Genomic DNA, 24486 nt, shown 5'->3' with positions numbered 1-24486 from the left:
CTAAAACAACTTAATCAAGCTAATATCTGTGTTCTTAGATGAGTGATCGTGCTCCTCAGGAGAGCTGCTAGGCAGCGCTAATGTCTGCAGCCTGCAATGCTGTAGGGAAGAGAGGCTCTGTCACTGGGTCCTTGCCAGTAAGCAGTAATACACCGCTGTGTCTACCAGCTCCAGGGCTGTGATGTTCAGAACTGTGGAGCTGTCAGCAGCCTAGGGAGAAAATCTCTCCTGGGCGAAATCTACAGCGGAGTGAAAGGAGTTTGAGCAACTTGTTCCTGACTCAGGTCACACGCTGAGGTTCAGGGTTTGAGCTGCAACTGGAACCGTGAGGCTTGTGGGAGCGATGGGGTCAATGAAAAAGGCGGGTTTAGGCTTAAAGCCACTGGCTGCCGGCTCCGAATATCATGGTCCACGTCCCAGCTCCGCCCCGGGTGACTAGAGCAAGTCAGACGACATGTTTGCGCTTCTCTCCCCATCTGTAAATAGAATCATAGACTATTAGGGTTGGAAGGGACCTCAGGAGGTCATCTAGTCCAACCCCCTGCTCCAAGCAGGACCGATCCCCAGATTTTTACCCCAGTTCCCTTAATGGCCCCCTCAAGGATTGAACTCACAACCCTGGGTTTAGTAGGCCAATGCTCAAACCCCTGAGCTATCCCTCCCTTATCTTATTAGGCGATAATAATATGGCAGCTCTACCTCGCTGTTTGTTTGTTTTGTTTTCATGATAAGCATCTAGTGGGGGCAGAGATATAATTGCTAGGGGGGGATATATTCACATATTTACTAGCCATGATGGCTAAATATTTCAAATAGAATTTTTCAAATCCCTAAGTCAACCGGTTTCCTTTTCAAGTCCCAGCTTGATTGATCCCACACCACACATCGCCAAGGGCTCCTTTTAACAACTTTTATTCGCTCATCATTTTAGACTCACCCGTTACCACCAATTCGTATCCTTTTGTTAACATAGGGGAAACCTCCTCTGTCCACTTGGGACTGGAGAAAAGGCGTTCCTGCGATTTCATGATTTAAATTCACTCCCTGGATGGTCTCCAGGAGCCATCTTTCAGTGAAGACGTTTCAGTAAGGGGTTAATCTCCCAGAGGCCATGGAAGAAGAAAATGGAAATCGGCACAGTCACCCCCAAATCTGTGTTTTCAGTTGGCTAGCAGATCTTCCAGCCTCCATGTGCCTCACCTCAACTGCAAGAAGAGCGGGATTTTGCATCGCTTTGCTTTGTGGCTCTGTTACAGAGAGGTTGAGGGGGAAAGGATTGGAGCAGGTTTAGGACCAGGATTCCATGGGAGATGGAAGCCCGAAGTCCTTTGAAAATCCCAGTCGATTTACCTCGGAGATTCAATATCCAAATGCTAAGAATAAAACACTTCCCCATCCATTATTTCTCCCTTAGCGACCCAGGCTTTATGTTCTAAGACGTGGCTAAGAGGAGGAATCTAATCTTCATGCGTCGGAAGGCAGCTCCAGCTAGGGACGCTTCAACAGAAACCAGCCAGTGGAAGAGCGAGGAGTTTGGGGAAGCTCAAAACAGACACAGGAAACATGCTGGGTTCAGGTTATTCCGCAGCTGAAATCCTCAGAAGGGTGTAGGAGATTTACCCATGAGTGCAGGGGGCTGGACTAGAAGACCCATCCAGGTCTCTCCCAGTCCTAGGAGTCTCTGGTTCTCCAGGGTGCCATTTTGATGGAGTTGCTTAAACAACTTAAACAGGACAAAATCGGTGTTTTTAGCTGAGCGATCGCTCTCCCCAGGAGTGCTGCTGAGCAGCGTTAATATCTCCAGCGCTGTAGGAAAGAGAGGGTTTTTGTACAGCTCCGCTATGCGGCTTTCTCACAGTGACCTCTCCAGGGCGCAGTAATACACCGCTGCGTCTGCCAGCTCCAGGGCTGTGATGTTCAGAACTGTGGAGCTGTCCTCAGCCTGGGAAGAAAACCTCTCCTGGGCGAAACCTGCAGAGTGGGTGTAACCCAGAGCTCGCTTCACTCCTCTCTTGACTATGTACTGTAGGGCTTGATTCGGACGTTGACGGTACCAATTCAGATAGACGTAGCCAGTATAGTTGGTATCGTAAGAACAGCAGAGTGTCACAACATCTCCTTCTACTCCAGACACTTGGAGTTGTTCGGCCTGGACCGAGTCACCCAGCGCAGCACCTGCAACAAGACCGTCACATTGCAGGATCCCTTCCGCTGGGCTTGGCCCATGGACACAGCTCACCCTGGGGGTTGAACGGACTCTAAAAGACTTAGGTGCTCAACAGGAATTGAATCAGGGTGAGGGTGAGGGCTATACATAGGATCAATGCGAGCGGTTGGCTTAGGGCTACCATTCGGGTTTGGAGTTAGCGATGGGGTTAATGTTCAATGGAGTTTAGGAGCCTTAAACTGTCTCAAACTTCTTGGAAAATCCCCTCTCAGTTACCTGGACGAGTCAATACCCAAAGGGTGAGAAGAAAACACGTCTCCATGACATCCCATAGATCGACCCAGCCTGACACTCTCCGCTGCTGGTGCTGCTGCGAAGAGGAATCTAAATTTCACTTCGCCGAAGGACCGGCACAAACCAGCCAAGAAGGTGGAGTTTGAGCAACTGATTCCTGACCCGAGTCACAAGCTGAGGTTCAGGGGCTGGGCCAGGGCGGCCCAGAAGGGGGGCAAGGGGGGGAATTTGCCCCAGAGCCCCACGAGAAGATAGTATTCTATGGTATTGCAATTATTTTTATGGAAGGGCCCCCAGAAATTGCTTTGCCCCAGGGAACCTGACTCTTCTGGGTGGCCCTGATTACCCTAATGCCCCATTGATGGCCCCCACCTGGTGTGACTACAACAGTGATACAAGTCTATATCTTATTCTCTTATCTCCAGATATAGAAATAATACATGCAAACAAATAGGATGAACACACTTAGTAGATTACAAGCTTCCTAAGGACACCATGCAAGGGGCTATTTTCATAAAACATATTCCAGTTACATCCTATTCACATTCATAAGCATATTTCCATAAAACACATGGAGTGCAAAGTCATAACTACCGGGAAATTACTTTTCCAAGCCACTACAAAGAAAAGCAAATGCAGCCAAAGTCTCATTTTGCCTGATGTTAGCGGGGAAAGTTCTGGGGGGGGGGGGGCAGGTGGGTGGCACTTTTTCTCCTGGTTCTCTCTTGACCTGTAGCCTGAGCACGGAGAGAGAGATTTAAACAGGAACGTGTAACCTCTATTTGCATATCCCCCTTCTTATAAGAGACTCAAACTCCTTCCCTTGGTGATGTGAATTATTTGCACTCTAGTTCAGAGAACTGTCTAGGCTGTCGCACAGAACAGTGTGTACCTCATTTCACTTTTGGATAAGTAAAACATGAATACCTTTAAAAACAACTCTTCCCCCAACATGTATTTAAGGCCTGTTCATAGTCAGGTTAGGTATTTATCTAGCACAGGCACAGTCATCTAGCCAAGCAATGGCATCTTCAGCGGTGTGATGCAGTTTTTCTAGACCGCTGCTGAATCTAGTCAGCAAGATTTCAGCAACAATGTGTGTCATCATCTATGTCGTGCCACAGCTGCCCAAAGGGCTGTCATAAAAGGCCCAGTGATACTGGGTAGCTGAACAGAGATCTTGACCAGTTCGGAACCTGTTCCAGAGAGATCATTGCTGATGGGGCAGGTCAAAATCAGGCAGAAAGATTGTGGGGTCGGCAACGAGGGACTGTTTGGGAACTGTGGTGAATGGAGAGGAGGGTAACATCATTTTTTGGATGTTACAGACATTCAGTTAGCTAGAATCTTTCTCGGAAGTAGTTAACCCTTTAGACCTAACTTTTAATTGTCTTGCCTGTAAGGGTTAAAATCATAGAGTCCCAGACTCCCAGGAACGCTTAGGGAAGCAGGAAGTGAGATGACAGGAGGCCAGGAGAGCCAATCAAAACAAGCATGGGATTTTGAATTGGAAGCAGTAGCCTTTTCTTTTCCTGTTGTGTTCAGGGAGGCAAAGCTGCTGAAAGGACATGGAGTAAGCCAAGGGCCAGGCATGGAGAATCCAGTGATATCCATGCCCAGGAAAGGACTAAACCTTGAACTACAGATATGTGAATAGAACAGGGAATATTTAGTCAGACACGATCAGGTTTATTTCTTTATTTTGGGTTTGCTGGATTCTCTGTGCTGAGCACATGTAACTTCCTTCCCCCTTGTATTGTAACTTTTTCAAGCTGAATCTGAGGGAAGCAATTCTCTGTGTTTTTAAACCTTCTTTTTTTAGCTGCTCCATAACACCTAGCAAAAAAGTAATGTTTTGCAAGACCTGTTTTATTTTTGTGTACTAAAGATCACTCTTTTAAGAACATGATCTGATTCCTGTGTCCTAGAAGGTGGAGGTTGTGTGTGCACATTTCTAAGACCGCACAACCAGTTACTAAGAAGAATTAAGAAATTAAAGTTTCATGTTCAGCTGATATTAACAGCTGTTTTTTCCAAGCTCCCTCCACAGGGAGGGTTAAAAGAGCTTGAGGGTACCTTACAGGAAGGAATTTCCAAGTGCTCCTTCCTGGGTTCTCAAAGAGGTTTTTGCATTTGGATGGTTGCAATGATATCAATCCAAGGCCAGGGAATCTGTTACCTTAGGGAGTTTTAAGGTAGCCATTAGTGGCAAATACTTTTAAGATCTTTTGCTGGCCCCCACCTTCTGCACTCGAAGTGTCAGAGTCGGGAAACACCGTTGACAGGGATCATAACAGATATCCATTCCTCTCACCAGAGTGTTTCCACCCTAACATCTTGATGTGGCAGATGAAACCATAATGGGTAACGTGGCAGCAAACGTGTCTGGCAGTTTAAAAGAGGTTATTATTCAGCAGCAGGCTTGGGTTGGCACGTACTTTCTCCAGCAACTTGCCAAAGGCAACCTCTCATCTGATATGGGGAGGAGCAATATTACTCATATCTAGAAGCCATGGAAGTAGTGTCGGACGTAGGGCGCTAGAGATGAGGCAAATGGCAGCATGTAACTGTGTATCCACCAGTTTGGTGTGTGATGATCGACTCCACACTGGTGCACAGGACTCCTCCATTGAATACGAGGGGCAAGCGCTGATGTCTGCAGGGTTGCTGCATGAGCACCCTATGATGAACCTGCCAGTTTGCTAAGAAGATTGTTGTGTGTCTTAACTTCAGTTGCTGTCTTCTTCAGTTGGGTATGGTAACTCAAAGTGCCATCTAAGACCCCACCTAGATAGACCACTTCTACTTCATGCTTCACCTTCTGACCATTGAGAGAAACATTCTGCTCTCAGATTGTGCAGGCGTAGTGAAGACAGAACTAACTGGAGACTGTTTTTATGACGCTTGGCTGGAGGTGTCAAGTCTTACAGTAATCAGGTAACTTTACCATGTCCCAGTTTAAGGTGGCATCAAGCTCGTGAAACATCCTGGCCTGGGTACCACAACAGATGTCGTTTCCATAAATGAACTTTCATGACTCTGTTGTTGGCAGGTCATTGATATAAAGGTTGAACAGTATTGGCGAAAGCACAGAGCCCTGGGGTAACACATTGTTCTGACATCTCCAGCACTCGTGTTCTCCCCCATATGGATTCTGAACTACCTATCATGGAGGAACAGTTCAACAACACCTGTGACCCAAGGTAGCAGGACCCATGATATCATCATGAGCAGGTCAGTGTGCCATATCATATAGTACACTGCTATTACGTTGATGAAAACAGCACCTGTTTTCAAGTTTCTCTGGAAGCCATTTTCAACAAATATGGTCAGCATGAGTACTTGGTCGCATGTGCTATGGCCATGGGCGAAAGACAGCATGGTCAGGGCTCAAAATTTTCTCCACACTGGGTAATATGTGCTGTAGGATCAAGCACTCCAGTGGCTTGAAGCACACTGACAGTAATGATATGGGACAATAGCTTGATGCTTGACTTGGGTCCTTTCCAGGCTTTGGGAGACCAGTGACTTTTGCGGTGCACCATATCTTCAGTAGCCTGCCTTCACTGATGACCCTGGTGAAGAATTTCACAAGCCAAAGCTGAGCACGGGGGCCAAGGTTGTTCAGGAATTCTGGAGATATGGTGTCATAGCCCGCAGCTGCTCCACACTTGATGCTCCCCAGTGTCTGTTCCAGCTCTGTTACGGTGAATGGTCCTGGGCAGCTTCTGATCAGGTGTACATGTTTAAACATACCCCATTCGTTCCTCACTTGTCTTCGCATCTATTTCTCCAAAGCTGCTTTGGCCACTTTAAGTAGATGTCTGGCTCCTTGACTGAATGTCACTGCAGGTTAGCTGAGTGCAGGTGGCTGCCATGCTGCTCTAAAGAGTCAGAGCAGGCTCCAACACTTGCAGCTGGAGCAGGTAAAGCTCATCCTCTCAGTCATCGTCTCCCATCGGGCTTGGTGAGCAGTGCCTAATGATTCAATCAGATGGTCAGCGACATGTGGGTCACCAGAGGCCTCATACTGCTTGAGCAAGTCAGCACTTTCCTCATCGAGGCAGGGGATGTAGACCTGGCCACAATTGCATCAGGTGGTTCTGCAGGCTGCTTTTTAAATAGCACTGCAGAAGCCACAGTAGGTCTCATGTACCAAGATATGCCAGGCTCGTACTGTCACTACACTCTTCTCCAGCACTTCCGTGTATTTTTCCCTGTGAGCTTTTCGGAAGTTCCACCGATTTTTATTTTTGAACTCTTGATAACTAGGAGCTGTAGCCCAATAGGGATCAGTGATGGTCCATGTTGGCTGTGTGGAAATTTATCCAAAACTTGGCATGTTACAGACTGAGGATGGCCATATACTGAACTGTCCCAGTACAAGTCAGGACAGTAGTCACAACTCCATCTAGAAGAACGGAACACGTCTCATTGCTTAAGATCATGGAGAAGGGCAAGTGTCATAAACAGATAAGTAAGAGTTAATAGAACAGAAGTGCTTCATATCTCTTTGCCTGGAAAGGGTTAACAAGAACAGTGAGTCTGGCTGTCACCTGACCAGAGGACCAATCAGAGGACAGGATACTTTCAAATCTTGAGGGAGGGAAGTTTTTGTGTGTGCTCTTAGTTTTTGGTGGTTGTTCACTCTGGGAGCTCAGAGGGACCAGACGTGCAACCAGGTTTCTCTCCAATCTCTCCAATACAGGCTCTTATAAATTCAGACTAGTGAGTACTAGGTAGATAAAGTGAGTTAGGCTTATGGTTGTTTTCTTTATTTGCAAATGTGTATTTGGTTGGAAGGAGTTCAAATGTGTATTTGGCTGAAAGGAGTTCAAATTGGTATTTTGCTGAAAAGACTTTAATTTGTACTTGTATACTTAGGCTGGGAGGGTATTCCCAGTGTTCATAGCTGAAAGACCCTGTACCTATTCCATTTTAAATTTACAAAGAAAATTTTTACTTTTTTTTCCTTCTTTAATTAAAAGTTTCTTGTTTAAGTACCTGATTGTTTTTTTTATTCTGGTGTGAGACCCCAGGGGACGGGGTCTGGATTCACCAGGGAATTGGTGGGGAGAAAGGAGGGAAGGGGGAGAGAGAGGCTAATTTCTCTCTGTGTTAGGATTACTGTCTCTCTCAGGAAGAATCTGGGAGGGGAAGAGAGAAGGAGGGGGGAAGGTGCATTTTCCTCTCTGTTTTAAGATTCAAGGAGTTTGAATCACAGTGATCTTCCAGGGTAACCCAGGGAGGAGAAGCCTGGCAGAGGCAACGGTGAGGGAAAGGGTTTACGTTCCTTGTGTTAAGATCCAGAGGGTCTGGGTCTTGGGGGTCCCCAGGCAAGGTTTTCGAGGGGACCAGAGTGTACCAGGCACTGGAATTCCTGGTTGGTGGCAGCGCTACAGGTACTAAGCTGGTAATTGAGCTTAGAGAAATTCATGCTGGTACCCCATCTTTTGGACGCTAAGGTTCAGAGCGGGGAATTATACCATGACAGCAAGATTCTTTTGAGATGCTCAGTCTGCAACTTGTTCACCATCAGTGTCAGCTTCCTTATCTCCCCATTCTGTCTGATGGCTGTTGAGGTCTCTGAAGTAGACAGAGGAGTGTAGCAGGCTTGGAAGGACCTGTTGGTTCCAGCTGGCACTTGGAGGCTTGTAAACATTTGCCAGGCGGAAAATGCCATTCTGGATGGTGTCACAGAATTTGGTGTCATTAGCTGAATGACATCTACAATGTCGCACCCAACGTATGTGGCTCGGCCATGCTTCAGGTGTGCCAGATGCCACAACAGGCAGGAGCCGTTGATACAGGAAAGCCAGTTTTCTGCAGTTGTCGCATGTGTCTCTTGCAAGCAGCTGATGTCAGTAATATGTGGATGAGCAAGGATGGCAAGTAAATCATGCTTGGCAACCGACAAACCCTCAACATTGAGTTGTAACACGCTGTAGAGTTTGTTCAATGACATCAAAGGTTGCTGGCCTGCACTTGGGGTTGATCACAGTGTCGGGAATGGTTGAGCTAGTGCTCACGGAATTCAGCTCACTGGCTGGATCATTAGCTCCCCCGACTGCGGTCAGGTACTGGTGGGCGGGGCGACCAGGACGCTGATCCATTGCCCCCAAGTTAGGTGATGGTGGGAGACTCGGTTCTGCACCCCCCACCTTGTGCGCAGTGGGGCTGTGGAATAGCCGGCCACAGGGTCAGTGACTCGGGGGAGGGTCACAAAATCCAACTGGGTTGAGACACTCTGTGTTGGGTGAAAATTCCTCTGGGGCAGAGTGAGGGCTGGAACTGAATTCTCCGCCCATGGCCCTTCCCAGCAATGTCCGGCTCCACTGAAAAGTGCAGGGAGCAGAGGGAAATGTGTCATGGGAAGTTCAGACGTGGATCGGGGCCCAAGTGCTGCTTTGTTTCCTCTCTGGGAGTCTCCCATTCGTCTCAGTGAGGATTCTGGTTTGAGGAGAGTTGCTAGCGCTCAGAGAAAGGTCTATGTTATGAACTGCAGGGGGCTGCATCCAGGAGCGGCGCCAGGGTTCTTGGCGCTCTAGGAGGGGGTCCTTCTGCGCTCCCGGTCCGCGGCAATTCCGCTGCGGGGGGGGTCCTTCTGCGCTCCCGGTCCGCGGCAATTCCGCTGCGGGGGGGGTCCTTCTGCGCTCCAGGTCGGCGGCAATTCTGCGGCGGGGGGGTCCTTCCGCGCTCCTGGTCTTCGGGGAACTTCAGCGGCTGTCCCGGAGTGAGTGAAGGACCCTCGGCAGAATTGCCACCAAAGACCCGGAGCGCGGAAGGACCCCCCGCCGCCGAATTGCCGCCCAGAGCTGCAAAATGCCACCCTCCTAAATCCTGGCGCCGTAGGCGACTGCCTAGGTCACCTAAATGGAAGTGTCGGCCCTGGCTGCATCCCCCGCTGGAGCTGTGCCGTGAAAACGTTTTTCCGAACTCCCTTTGTTCTTTCTCATGACTGTGGCCAAGGCTGCTCTATTTGCGCTACTGCTGCCCCCAAGTGGCGCAGGGGGGGGAAATGGGATTTCTTCCGCTCTGGTATTGGTATTAGCACCATTCGGTTTCCTCTCACTGTGCATCTGGCACAGTGATACCGGGCGGCGTCCTCGGGCTTCAGGCCGGTCATTTGCAGATACAGCAGGTTGTTGGGATTGTCCCTGGAGATGGTGAATCGCCCTTGAACAGGCGAGGAGTACCACTGCTTGGATGCATCATGTCTAATCTCAGCCGCCCACTCCAGCCCCTTCCCGGGAGCCTGGCGGAACCATTCCATGTGGTAGCTGCTGAAGTCGAACCCGGAGGCTTTGCAGGAGAGGCGGAGAGAGTCTCCGGGCTTTTTCACATCGCCTCCGGACTCCACCAGCTGCACCTGGGACCGGACACCGGGGGATAAAGACGGGTTGCAAATATTGGTAGAAAACCAGCAATAATGTAATACTCATTTAGCTCTGCCAATGATTCAATGGAAAAAATACCTTCCAGAGCCGCCATAGTGAACATTAAAAGGAGCAAAAATCGCATTTTCGCTGGTGTTGGAGAGGAAAGTTCTCAGGGCGAATGTCTGGTAACCGCACAGACACAGGGGGTGGGGATTGTGTTCCCAGGTGCAGCATGGGCAGGGAGGGAGACAAATTTAACAGGAAGCTGTCACCGTAATTTACATATTCCCCCTTTATAAGCGGTACAAACATCCGAATGATTGTAACTAAGGGCTCAGAGGGGAATTTGTTTGTGTGTCTGCGCAGCGCCTAACAACGAGCCCTGGGGTCTTGAATATGCTTGTCCCGCAGAGAGGGATTACGGGTTGCCAGGGCTCTAGGGCTTGACTCGCACTGCATTAGAACGTGTCACCCACACTGCTAACCCCACTAACTGAACATTGCAGCCTAGGGGACTCTCCGGGCTTTTTCACTGCTGTCCCGGACTGGGTCAGAACCACCTGCGAGCGGGCCCCTGGGGGGAAATGAAGAAAGGGAGATTGCACCTTAAATTCATAATATTAGGCAAATAACGCGTAATGGGTGGAAGGAGAGAACCAAACCCAACTCACAGGAGCAGCTGCACCAGGGGCAACACAGCCATGGAGCGGTTCGGGAGCGATGAACAGATGGGTCTGGTCCGAACCGGAGTCCCCGAGACAGATCCGGGACTTGATGAGCGGGGAAAGTCTGAGCGTTGTATTTTTTTTAAATCGGACGAGCGAGGTCTCCCCTTTCCATACCGCTGGTAGGAGGGTCTGCCACAGGGTAAATATGGGATCCACCTCTGAGAGAGCTCAAGAGAACCATTGCCCTGGGACGAAGGGGGAGCGTGTGTCACGGTATAGAGGGGACGGGGGAGATGTTGGTACTTTGATGTCTCTGTGAGGTAACAGTGGCTCTGGGGTAGATACAGAGGGGAGGGGGGAGATGTTGGTGCTTTGATGTCTCTGTGAGGTAACAGTGGCTCTGGGGTAGGTATAGAGGGGAGGGGGAGCAGGCGCTGGTGTTGGGGTCTCTAAGGGGTGAGCTGACGTGGGTGACAGTGGGGTCTGGCACAGATGAGAGTGGAGCAGGTCGGGCTATAGGTGTTTCTCTAGGATGAGATGGGTTTTGAGGGTGGGTATAGAACGGAGGGGAACAAGCTCTGCTGTTGGATCGCTATGGGTGTGGATGTAGTGGGGTAGATTTAGGAGGGATGGGTGCCACTCATGCTGCGGGAGTCTTAATGGTTGAGAATGAAAACAGTTTATATGGCAGAGAACTGACATAATATTGTAACCCAGAGTCCCTCAGCGCAGCTACTAGCTCACAGTCCGGGTGGGCTTGGAGGCCGTGTCGTTCCCCCTACAAACACTCCAGAGCACCCTTCTCTGCACGCTGCGTTAGGACACGAGTAAGTGTGTTTGTGCTTCTATGTATAGGAGAGAGAGAGCGAGAGAGCAGTTAGATCAGTGGTCTGCTGAGACCAGCGCCTGTTATGCTGACATATTATCTCAGTTTTCTTGTGGCATTCCATCTGTTGTCTCGTTTTCTACTCAGTTAATAAAGTCTTGGGAGGGGGGGCAGAGATCCAACATTAACTGGAATCTTAATTGCTTTATAACATTTTAAAACTCCCAGCCTACAGCCTGTAATTCTTTCCAGAAGAACAGACACTATTGTGAAGGGATTATTATCTATTTCTAAATGTAGAAATGGCGCCTCTTCTTAGAAAAAAACTCTTTATTTCACAGGAACCTAAGACATTTAGGCATCCAGAACCCATTGGATAAATAGCACCCATGTGTTTATTCGAGTTTTTAACTGTTTGAATAAAAGGTTCCGCTCATCAGCTGGCATGAATAGGGGTATCTGTTTTATTGAATCTAGTGGGTCTGTGATAATTTATTCCAGCTGCCGTTCTGCTCTCACCATGTATGTATGTCTTAAGATCACAATAACCAAAGCTGTGTGAGATCAGAGGAAAGTTTTCTCATTGAATCTGAAGGGCTGTAGATCAGCCCCGTCACCCATTTCTGTTCTCTGAGGTGACAGCCCCTGTCCAATGTATCGGAGATGGAAATGATCAGGAGAAGATCAAATGTTCCCCTTCTACCAAGGGAGCGTGGCTCTCATAACAGGAGTGCCAGCTGAGCAGAGGTTCTGGGGGACTCCGATGGTCTCTGCACTGCACGGCCCAGTGCGGCTATGTGCAACAAGGGGTGACATTGCCAGGGAACTACAGAAGTACCCCATCCCCACCCCCCCAGACTCGGTTCGTTTTGAACGCTGAGATGCGCTTTCCTGCCTATTTCACAGGCTGTACGATTCGTTTAACTGCAGCGTACGGGAGAAGGGACAATCCGCAGCCTCGGTTTTTGTGTTAGCTACAATAGGCCTCATTCCACTGTGCGTCTAGCGCAGTAATAGCGGGCGGTGTCCTCGAGTTTCACGCCGGTCAGTTGCAGATACAGCAGGTTGTTGGAATTGTCCCTGGAGATGGTGAATCGGCCTTTGACTGAGTCTGAGTAATAACTTTTGCTTCCGTCACTGTAAATGAGCGAGACCCACTCCAGCACTTTCCCGGGAGCCTGCCGAACCCAGTGCATCTGGTAGCTGCTGAAGGTGAAGCCAGAGGCTTTGCAGGAGAGGCGGAGAGAGTCTCCGGGCTTTTTCACATCCCCTCCGGACTCCATCAGTTGCACCTGGGACCGGACACCTGCTAATAAAGATACACTTAGAAATCGCAAGAAGAGCTTTAACAAATCTTCTGCCTCTAAAATGTGTTTACAAAGAGAAAATACCTTCCAAAGCTGCTACAAAGAAACCTAAATGGAGCCAAAATCTCATTCTCCCTGGCCTTGGAGGGGAAAGTTCTTAGGGAGGTTGGCTGATAACTGGACAGAACCAGAGGGCTGCGGCTTGTGTTTCTGGGTACAGCCTGGGCGGAGAGAGAGAGATTTAAACAGGAAACTGAGACCCATATTTGCATATCCCGCTCCTTTATAAGAAGCACAAACTCCTTCCGTGAGTGAGCTCAATTTCTGAGTCTGGGGATTCAAGAGAAGGATCAAAACCAGTCGCTAAGGAAATAAGGGCTTGGAAGAGGTTTGACTCCCTGCAGGATCTGGTAGGCTCTAGGCTTTGGTATTGCCCCAGCAGCGTTGGAAAAGGCTTGGCTGCAGGACCGGATTCACCATTAACCACACCATGTGGTGGCATGGCCCCAACCACAAGGGGCCCCCAAAAGGAGGCAGTGCACTAGGGCTCAGGCAGGCAGGCTGCCTGTGTACTGTGGCCGGGGGCCCCAAGCAGGTCCCCGAAGTCCCTGCGAATTACTGGCGGGGTTAAGGTGGTTCCAAGCACTGACCCCACCCCCGGCAGCACAGGGAGACCCACTGCTCCCTTCCCCCACAAGGGGCACGCAAACACGTGCCAGTAGGAGTGCAGCACGGCTAAAGCGGTGTCCTGCCTACACTGCCTCCCTCCCTCCCTCCATGCCGTGCTGCTCTCCGAAGTGGCAGGCATGTCCTGCAGCCCCTGGTGGTGGTGGTGGTGGGGTTTTCACACCTTTCCCCCGCCCCGAATGCTGACTCCACCGCAGCTCCCATTGTCTGGGACCTGAGGCCAATGGGCGCAGTGCCTGATATCAGCAGTGCATGGAGATCTCCTGGCCCACTGCCTAGGACGCACTGATAGAGGGATGTGCCACAGAAGGTAAGTGCCGCCTCCCTGGCCCACTCCCACACCTCAAGCCCCTGCCCCAGCACAGAGCCCACATCCTGCACCCAAACTCCCTCCCAGATCCCTACCCCCACACTCACTCCTGCACTCCAAATTCCTGCTCCAATCAAGGTACCTCAGTTTATTTTCATTTTCATTTACTTCCTGTTATAATATAGGAGGAGGATGAAGAAAAAATAATGAAACACGGGGGAGGTGAGAGAGAATGTTATTTTTCTTGGCTGAGTCTCCAGTGGGGGCTCTGAAAACATAGCTGCATACAGGGCCCCACTAACTAAATGCAGCACTGGACATCTACCTGCATTTCGGACACAGCCACCCCCTCAGCACTTCGCTCTGGTATTAAGCCAGGAGGAGAACGGAGGTGCCACCAAACTGGATTTGCGCTCCGAGCCACTAGAGAATCTGTGCAGCAGGAACAGGGGTTGCTTCCTCTGCAGCTTCTGGTACCTGTCCAGGGCATAGCTGGTGTAGGAGGTGCAGTATTGACACCTGATCTCCACCCGCTGCCCTTCCGGGGCTGACAGGGAAGCTGGGATCTGGGTTAGCGAGTTCCCCACCACCGAACCTAGAAGGGGGAGACTTTGGAGGGAGTCACTGGGTGAGGAAAGTCCCATAGACGGGCCCCAGCTCCTCCGCCCAGAGCTCACCTGGGAACAGCGGCAGCTCGCAGAGACACAGGCCTGATCTACACTACCAGTTTATCTCGAATTTAGCAGCATTAAACCAAATTAACCCTGCACCCATCCACACACGGAAGCCCTTTACTTCGATACAAAGGGCTCTTAAGATGGACATCTGTACTCCTCCCCGATGAGGGGAGTAGTGCTGAAATCAGTATTGCCATCTCGGATTAGGGTTAGTGTGGCTGCAATTCAATGATATTGGTCTCTGGGAGCTATCCCACAGTGCACCATTGTGACTTGTCTGCAGGGCTGCCTAGAGGATCGAGGGGGTCTAGTGTCCTCGGCGGCGGGGAGTCCCACTTCGGAGGTAATTTGGAGGCAGGGGGTCCTTCTGCTCTGGAGCAGAAGGACCCCACACCACTGAAGACCCGGAGTGGAAGAAGCTCCGGGGGCCCTGGGCCAGCTAGAGTTTTCCAGGGTCCCCAGAGTGAGTGAAGGACCCCGCTCCAGGGATTCCAAAAAACTCTCATGAGGGGCCTTGCGGGGCCCGGGGCCTGGGGCATATTGCCCCACTTCCCCCCCCCCCGGGAGGCCCTGCTGCTCTGGACAGCAATCTGAACTTGGATGCACTGGCCAGATAGACAGGAAAAGCCCCGCAAACTTTTGACTTTCATTTCCTGTTTGCCTAGCATGGAGAGCTGATCAGCACGGGTGACCATGCAGAGCTCATCAGCGCAGGTAACCGTGCAGTCTGAGAATCGAAAAAGAGCTCCAGCATGAACTGCATGGGCGGTACTGGATCTGATCTCTGAATGGAGAGAGGATTCTGTGCTAGCAGAACTACGTTCCAAAAGATGAAATGCCAAAACATTTGAAAAAATTTCAAAGGGCATGATAGAGAGAGGCCACAACAGAGCCTAAGTACAGTGCCGTGTGAAAGTTAAGGAGCTCAGACAAGCCTTCCAGAAAACCAAAGAAGCAAACGGAAGGTCTGGGAGAGCCACAGACATGCCACTTCTACATTGAGCTGCATGCAATTCTAGTGGGGTCTGCCACCTCTATCCCACCCCTGACTGTGGATTCCAAGGAGGGGGTAACCTCAGCCATGGCTGAGGATTCTGTGGACGGGGAATATGAGGAGGAGGAGAATGACGAGTTTGCAGAGCACTCACAGCACTCAGTTCTCCCCAATAGCCAGGATCTTTTTCTTAGCCTGAATGAAGTACCCTCCCAACCCTCCCAAGGCAGTATCTCAGACCATGAAGCCATGGGAGGGATATCTGGTGAATTTACCTTTGTAAATAGAAAACATGGTTTAAAAGAAAGCTTTTTTTAATGATTAATTTGCCCTGAGGACTTGGGATGCATTCATGGCCAGTACTGCTACTGGAAAAGTCTGTTAAGTTGTCTGTGGATGGAGCGGAAATCCTCCAGGGACATCTCCATGAAGCTCTCCTGGAGGTACTCCAAAAGTCTTTGCAGAAGGTTTATGGGGAGTGCAGCCTTATTCCATCCTCCATGGTAGGACGCTTGACCATGCCATGCTAGTAGCAAGTAATCTGGTATCATAGCATGACAAGCCTGGCAGCGTATGGTCCCGGTGTTTGCTGGCATTCAAGCAACAGCTGTTCTTTATCTCACTATGTTATCCTCAGGAGAGTGATATTGTTTATGGTAACCTGGTTGAAATATGGGAATTTAATTAAGGGGACAGAGGTGGCCATTCCTACTGGGCTGTTTGCCTGTGGCTGAAAAGAAATCCTTCCCTGCAGTTAGCCAAGCTGGGGGAGTGGGAGGGACTGATGCTGAGCTTTTCGCGTTTGGCTAGCAGGGATCTTCCCTGATACCAGCCACCGGGTTAGAGGAGGGATAAAGTGATCATCCCAAATAATTGGATGGGGCGGGGTTAGTTTGGTTTATGCTGCTGCACATTAACAGGAAAACGACAGCACTCAAGGGGATTTGCTTGGTATGTGGGAAAGGAGGGCACTGGTTTTATGAAGGCTGCAGAAGCCGAAAGACAATGACTTACCATGGCCTCATGCAAGCCGAATTCTGCTGCCCGGACCTGGGTCTGAGATCTCTAACACCAAAGCCACAGACACTCAATATTAAGATGCAAAATGCAACCTTATACTGAAATCACATGTGCTATGTAATGTGAATACTGTTGCTCACTGTGAAAGAGTATAAGCATTGTTCTATAAAATGTATCGTTTTAAATACTGCTTTTCTTTTTTTTCCCTCCCTCCAGCAGCTGCAAAATTTTCAAGCCTCCCTCCTCCATCCTGAAGGCTATCTCAGATAAGGTGGCTGAAAAAAACGATATGAGACAAAATGTTCTCTGAAATCATGGAATCGACCTGTGGATGCTCTAATCTGGGTGACAGAGTTCCCAGCCATGGGACCTGGCAGGAGAGCAATGGAGGCACAGTAAGACCTGTGAGTTAGAAAACCACATTCTTATTGCCAGTAAAGTGAAACCACTTACAGATGAGAAAGAGGCAGGTGGCGATCCACATCTCATCTCTACTGCTGTCACACACAGGCCTGATCTACACTACGAGTTTATCTCGAATTTAGCAGTGTGAAATCAAATTAACCCTGCACCCATCCACACAATGAAGCTCTTTACTTTGATATAAATGTCGCTTAAAATCGATTTCTGTACTGTTCCCCGACTAGGGGAGTAGTGCTGAAATCCAACACTTCCATTTCACACTAGGGTTAGTGTGACCTCTGGGATCTATCCCACAGTGCACCATTGTGACCACTCTGGACAGCAATCTGAACTCAGATGCACTGGCCAGGTAGACAGGAAAAGCCCTGAGAACTTTTGAATTTTATTTCCTGTTTGCCCAGCATGGAGCACTGATCAGCAGAGGTGACCATGCAGTCCCAGAATCAAAAAAGATCTCCAGCATGGACAGTACAGGATACTGAATCTGATCTCTGTTTGGGAAGATGAATCTGTTCTATCAGAACTCCATTCCAAAAGACCACATGCCAAAACATTTTAAAAAATCTCCAGCTATGATGGACAGAGGCCACAACAGGGACTCAACACAGTGCTGCGTGAAACTTAAGGAGCTGAGATAAGCATACCAGAAAGCCAAAGAATCAAATGGATGCTCATGGAGGGAGGGTGAGTGACAACTGTAGCTATCAGACAGTTCCCGCACTCTTCAAAAACCATTTGAATTCTTGGCTGAGCTCCCAAAGCCTGAAGGGTCAAAAACATTGTCACAGGTGGTTCAGTTTTATATGTCGTCAGCCCACCCCCAATGCCTTTTTTCAATGTCACCGTATGTCTAGTGGATGCTGCTGGCAGACCTGGTGCTGTAGCGCTACACAGCAGCATCCCCTTGCCTTGCCTTGCGGATGGCAGACAGGACAGTATGACTGGTATCTGTCATCTTCATCCCATGGGTGCTCCTGGCTGGCCTAGGTGAGGTTGGCCGGGGGCACATGGGCAAAAATGGGAATGACTCCAGGTCATTCACTTCATTTTGTCTAATGGAGATTCAGTCCTGCCTGGAATATCATGCCAGTTGGAGGCTTCTGCCTCAGGCTGCTCTCCCAGTCAGCAGCACTGTGTGGTTGTTCCTACCCCTTGCTACCACGGATCACAATCCGATATTTAGACCTCTACATTTTGCTGCAAATAAAAAAGCTAAGCTGTCGTTTAGAACTATCCCGCAATATACATATCCTGGGACATTTTATATTTTGCCAGTGTCAACCAAAGGCCCACACACAAGCAGATTCAGTTGTGTCTGTGCTTCTATCCTAGTGCTTGTTACAAATTCCCATTTTCAGCTATAGGCTGAGCAAGTGCAGAATGGTGGTTCACTCTACTTCCCTGTAAGCCAACCACCCTCCCCTCCCCCCTTTGATCTCTGCTTGCAGAGGCAATAAAGTCAGTGTTGTTTCTTATTCATGCATTCTTTATTACTTCATCACACAAATGGGGGGATTACTGCCATGGTAGTCCAGGAGGGGTGGGGGAGGAGGGAAGCAAGGGATGGGGTTGTTGCAGGGGCACCCCCTAGAATAGCATGCAGCTCATCATTTCTGAAGGATGTCTGGGGCTCTGACCTGGAGTGGCTGTTTGCCTTTCTGGTTCTTTAGTAGGCTTGCCTCATATTCTAGGCAGGACTGACTCTCCATTAGACAAAACTTAAAGAAGAGAATGACCTGGGGAGTCATTCACATTTTGTCCAGGCACCCCTGACTGACCTTGCCAAGACTGGCCAGGAGCACCCATGACAGAAGCAGACGGTACAGTGTGACTGGTAACCGTCATTGTCAACTTGCAAAGCAGCAGACGGTACAGTAGGGCTGGTAACTGTCTTTGCTACCTTGCAAAGGCAAGGGGATGCAGCTGTGTAGCACTGCAGTACCGTGTCTGTCAGCAGCATCCAGTAGACATATGGTGACAGTGAAAACAGGCTGAATGGGCTCCATGGTTGCCGTGCTATGGCATCTGCCTGAGCAATCCAGGGAAGAGGGCGCAAACTCTTCATGGAGGGTGTCCACCTTGGACAGCTCCCTCCGTCGAACTGGTCTCCGAAGATGGACTATGGGTGCATAGCAGCACCTTGTGGCCATTTCTTTGAATTACAAAATGAGGCTTAAATTCCCTCTCTGCGCAGGACAAGCGCTATCTATCTATCTATCTATCCCCATCCACCCCATCTATCTATCTATCCTCATCCACTCCCGTCTATATTATACTGTACTACAAACCCGTGGATCTCTAAAACTGCTTTTAATTAATTATTCTCTGTTGAAAGATCCCAACCTAGACTTGATATAAACAGAACTAAATTTTATAGTAATACTCTCTGATAGATGCACTTCTTCCTCTTCTGTCCGATGGCTTTCCTGACAGCTTCACATGCCCAAGGAGATATACACTCATGCTCACACACACACACACACAGACAGAGAGAGAGAGAGCCCCCAGCCACGTGTGCCCCAGAGCTGGCCGTGGTCCGTGGTTTGCAAGCGATGCCCGCCCCCTCCCGCCGCCCTGTCAGTTTTTGCTCTGCTCGGCAGCACAGTTGTGCCACCGTGGGGACTGGAAGCGCAGTAATACACCGCTCTGTCTCGCAGCTCTGCGCGCAGGATCCTGAGGGTGAACCTGTCGTTGGAGCTATCAACTTTCCCTACCAAGCGGCCCTGGAAGCCTTCCCCATAGTGGTCCCCTTCTCGGTAAATTCAGGTCAGGGGACCCTGCTGCTCCTTTCTGTACCAGGACATTCAGTAGTTGCTCATCTCCCCTCCCGTCACACGGCACTGGAAGGTCACTTCTTCGCCCTCCCGGACTGCCCAGGCCTGGGCACCTTGTTCCAGCACCACCTCACTCCCGACTGCTGGAGAGACAATAAAACGTGTTAAGAAGGCAAAGAGATTAACTGCCCTCAAAGAGAAAATAAGGGAGAAGGATAAACGTCAGCAGAGATGGCTGATCAATGAAATGACAGGATGTGGCAAGGTAATAATTATTCTGCGTAATTGTAAATCTGGAGAGAATTTAACAGCTTCACAACCAGGTAAAGATGAAGAAAACAAGAAAATAAAAACAAAACCCTGAAAACCAAACTTAATACAGGAAACACACAAAACCTCAAACACAACCCCTGGAAACCATCCTAAACACAGAATACACACACAAAACCTAAACACAAAAACCTGAAAGCCAACATTAAAGACACACACACACAAAAAGGAAAAGAAAAACACAAAGACAGGAACACCCGAAATCCAAAATAAACACTGAAAACACACAGAAAGATATAGGAACATAGGAACACAAAAACACAAATATGAAAACCTGAAAAACAAAACAAAGTGAAAAAGAAACAAACTGAAAAAGTCAAACACAGAAAACAAGAACAATGCTAACCAGGAAAGCTGCATAAACACAGAAAACGTAAGAAACTCAGACACAGTGAATTCATGCACAAAAACCTGAAAACCAAAAGAAAAAAAAACAGAACAAACCCAAGCACAGAAAGCAAATACAGAATTAGGGATCTGTGCTATTGTGTTGTATTTACTTCTGCATAAGTTGCTGAGAAGCAGCAGAAGGCTTTTAAAGATCCAGACTAACACGGCTACCCGTCTGATACTGAACACACAAGAGTTTCTCAGTCATCCCCTTTGTAATACAGACGTTTCTATCACGTGCCCCTTCCTCTGCAGATGCTGGCAGAGGAAGGAGATTGGCAGCACTTCGATTTCTGGGTAAGCCTGGCTTCAAAAGCATCAAGGGGGAGCCCTCCAGCCTTTGGCGTCTTTAGCACTCGGGGTAACGCACCGCGGCTCAGCTCAAACCCCTCCAATCAGACATGGAGCAGCCAGACATCAAACAACTATTTCCCCTCTTAATGAGTATCCTCCCAAACACCAGATGGAGTTTTAACCTTCTTAGGAGTGATGAGAAAAAGAGAAATGCCGCGCAGCTGTTCACACGGACCTGGGCTCTGCAAAAGGCACCTAGAAAAGCATTTCGGCTGCAATTTTCAAAGAAATCTAAAGGAATTGGGTACCTACGTTGCACTTAAGTTCAGCCTGAAGTTTATACTATTGTTGTTGTTGTTGTTTTAATTGGCTGGATTTTTTTAATATATCTATGCTATGGTACATTTTTGAAGAGTTAAGGGTCTTTCTTTCTTTCTTTCTTTCTTTCTTTCTTTCTTTCTTTCTTTCTTTCTTTCTTTCTTTCTTTCTTTCTTTCTTTTCTGTGTTTTTGTGAAGACAGTAAGGGCTTCTTTCTAGTTCCTTGTTTATGTTGACGTTTAGACTTTTGTGCATGTGTGTGTTTATTCTGTTTGTGTTTATGTTTTGTATTCTGTGGTTGCGGTCTTGTTGTTTGTTGTATGTTGTCGCTATCTCTGTTTTTGGATTTTTTGCTTGTTTGTGTGTTTAAGGTTTTTGCATTCAATTTTCTGGTTTTGGGGCCGCTTTTTGCTTGTTCTCTATCTATGTCTATGTTTTCTATATTTCTTCCCTTTTTTGATTCATTCTTTGGTTTTGTTCTTTGCCTTTCATTTTACATTCTCAGTGACTAATGTTTCCCTCTTGCTCTAAAACACTCTGTAGCCTTTACATTTATTTCTAAGTAGGGCCTTAAAGTGCCCAGTGTTTTACAGGCTCAAAGAGTGTGTTTCAGGGCAAAAATACCTTTGCTCTAACCCACTTTGAAAGTGGGTTGAGATAAAAAGGAACAAGGCATTCTTATTCTGGAATAAAATGGTCCACAGGTGGATAATTCAAGGAATTTCTATTACACTTTAAATTCCTACCCTACCGTAATCCACACTAATTTTCAAGTATAGACAAGCCCCAGTTTGCCACTCCTTGTGAGTGCTGTGTCTTTGTGCTTTGTTGGGCGGAGGGATTTTGTAAAGGAAGGTCTATCCTTTTTCTCACTGTGTCTCTATTGCACAGTAATAGGTGGCGGAGTCAGACAGCTGAACCGAAGATATATCCAAAGGGAAAACCCTGCTGGTTTTATTAATTTTGGCTTTGAAACGGTTCCTGAACCTCTCTTCCAAATCTTTATGCCTGGAGCCCTCATGTGGGATGAACTGTGGCGATCCACCGGATTCCTGCCTGTACCAGAGCAGCGTTGGGAAGCCAGAATTATAGCTACAGACCAGGGTAACAAATTCCCCTTCCTTCACCTTTCTTTCTCCCAAGGGTTGGATGACTGTCTGACTTTGGATGAGCCCTTTAAACACATCAAAGTAACATCGGAGTTATTACAAAACCCCTAGGACACGCCTATTTCATCTCAGTCTTTTAAGCAAAGATCAGCCAAGAACAGAAATAGAAGCTGGAATTAAACACTGTTGCGTTCATTAGCTCACCGGACCAGTTCAGGGTTAGGATAAGCACCAAGCGAAGCGCAGGCATGCTGAGACCTCAAGAGTGTTTGCCGCTGCTGTGAGACAGGTCCCTCTGGTATGAGCTCCATGAGCTGCTCTCTCGTCTCACCGGAAATAGGTGCTTTTCTTTTTTAGGTGCATGCCTTGTTCAGCTTAAGTGACTCATCCGGGCCTGATCCAAAGTCCTTTAAAGTCAACAGGCTCTTCCCATCCACTTTAAGAGTTATTGGATCAGCCCCGTTATAAAATATATTGCACCATGAATGTGGACAAGAATAAAGCTTATGAAAATTGTACTGCGTTGCACTATACCCAGGGACAACAAAAAGGAAATGCCCCATATCTCTTCTCAAGAAGGGAAGAGAGGTGATTCATTGTCCTAAGAGTTAAGATAGATAGATAGATAGATAGGTAGATATAGAGCGAGCATGTGTTATCAGGTACTAGATACCATGGAATCCAAATCTCTTTTCCAGTCCATATTCCATCCAATGATTTAAAGATACAAATACAGTCATTAAAGGATATTGTACTCTACTCTAGTCTAGTCTCATTTCTTGTATTGTATTGTATTGTATTGTATTGTATTGTATTGTATTGTATTCCCATCTCCTTTATTGTACTTTCATTTCCTGTATTCTAATAAATTCTGAATTGTTATTATAAATATAAACTAAAAAATGAATTTCCCAAAAACAGACACACAAAGTTCTTCTTGACAATTCTTGTGAAATCCATTTTTCAGTACTGCTAAATGAAGACATATTTTAATCAAAACATACAATTTTAATAGGAATAATACTTTAATAGAATTCACATTCTCCTAAGTTATAGCCACTTATTTTTAAATACTGTTTTTACACAGTTTTTTTTGAGAGGATGGGACTTTTTAATGAAGATAACTTCTTTTGATTCATACATGCAAAAATACAGTTAAAATAAACAGTTATTTAATAACATTTATGTTATATACAGTGATATTTAAAATATTGATTTTATTTGCACATATGATTCATTCTTCAAATATTTTAATAAAGACAAAATATAGTTATTGAGGTAAACAATTAATATCCATAGGAACTTAGGAATAGGACTGGAAGGGACCTCCATCCTAGGTCATAGAGCTTTTTAGGTGACCTCTTTTTATAAACTGATTAATAAATTTATCAACCTCCATCTTAAAACTAGTTAGGTTGTTCACGCCCACTCCTCCTATCATCTGTTCTGTAACCTCACAGTCACTCCTCTAATGATAAGACATCTTCTAATTTCCAGCCTAAATTTATTCAAGGCCAGTTTATAAGCAGTTGTCCTTCTACAAACATTGTCCAGTAGCTTAAATAGCTCTTCTCCCTCTCTCGTGTTTATCTTACTGATGCATTTATAAAGAGTACTCAGACCCTCATAAGAACATATGAACTGCCAGACTGGGTCGGACCAAAGGTCCTTCTAGCCCAGTATCCTGTCTTCCAACAGTGGCCGATGCCATGTGCCCCAGAGGGAATGAACAGAGAAGGTCATCACCAAGTGATTCATCCCTTGTCGCTCAGTCTCAGCGTCTGGCAAACAGAGACTAGTGACACAATCCCGGCCCATCCCCTGCCAGTCTTTGTTTTGCTAGGCTAAATAATCAATCACCTCTCTTAGAATCAGCTCTCCGTTTCCCTGAACATCTGAGTAGCTCTCCTCTGCACCCCTTCCACTTTGAATTAAACTTTCTTGAACATAAGTGACCAGAACTTGACAAGGAATTATTTTAATTAACCACTTGATTTTATCATTATTAACGCAGATAACTTTCCATATATGGGTTAACAAATCTCATTCATAACCTGCATGTTTTGTCTTGAAAAGACTCGTTTGCGTTTGGTCAGTGTCTTGTCATAATCTGTGTTTCTGTTTTGTTTGCAGTGTTGTGGCAGCTCTGCTGGTCTCGGGTAAGAAAGAGAAAAGGCGGGAGAGGTAATATCCTTTTTTGGCCGAACCTCTTCTCCATAGAGCTCTGTGAAAGCTGGTCTCTCTCACCAACAGAAGTTGGTCAAATAACAGATATTGCCTCACCCACCTTGTCTATTTATTTTCTAACTTTTGACATCCTTCCCTGAGGAATCCAGTCCATCTCTAACCCCAGACATTGCTAGCTATTAGAATTCTCTTTTTGCAGGAATTTGTGCTCACGGTTCTCTTTAATCACCTGAGCTGCGCCACTTAATTCGACAGGAGTCTTTCCATTGTCTTCAATGGTCTTTGGATCCAGCTCTCCTTCCGTGGCATGTTGTTGTTCAGGGTGTTACAGC

At 47.6% G+C, this 24486-nt stretch overlaps 1 gene segment (V, D, J or C); it reads right to left on the bottom strand.

Annotated features, from left to right (window-relative positions):
* Positions 1–1852: 1852 nt before the first annotated feature.
* The window catches only part of LOC127031665 (immunoglobulin lambda variable 2-23-like), a 51116-nt gene continuing 28482 nt past the window's right edge, over positions 1853–24486 (bottom strand). Inside the window, 1 exon segment of the V gene segment in view lies at positions 1853–1955. Within this exon segment, the coding sequence occupies positions 1853–1955 (103 nt within the window).

This window comes from Gopherus flavomarginatus, chromosome 11 (assembly GCF_025201925.1).
Source record: "Gopherus flavomarginatus isolate rGopFla2 chromosome 11, rGopFla2.mat.asm, whole genome shotgun sequence".
Lineage (NCBI taxonomy): Eukaryota > Metazoa > Chordata > Testudines > Testudinidae > Gopherus > Gopherus flavomarginatus.
Note: the sequence above shows the minus strand (reverse complement) of the source record. Positions and strands in the feature narration are given on the sequence as shown.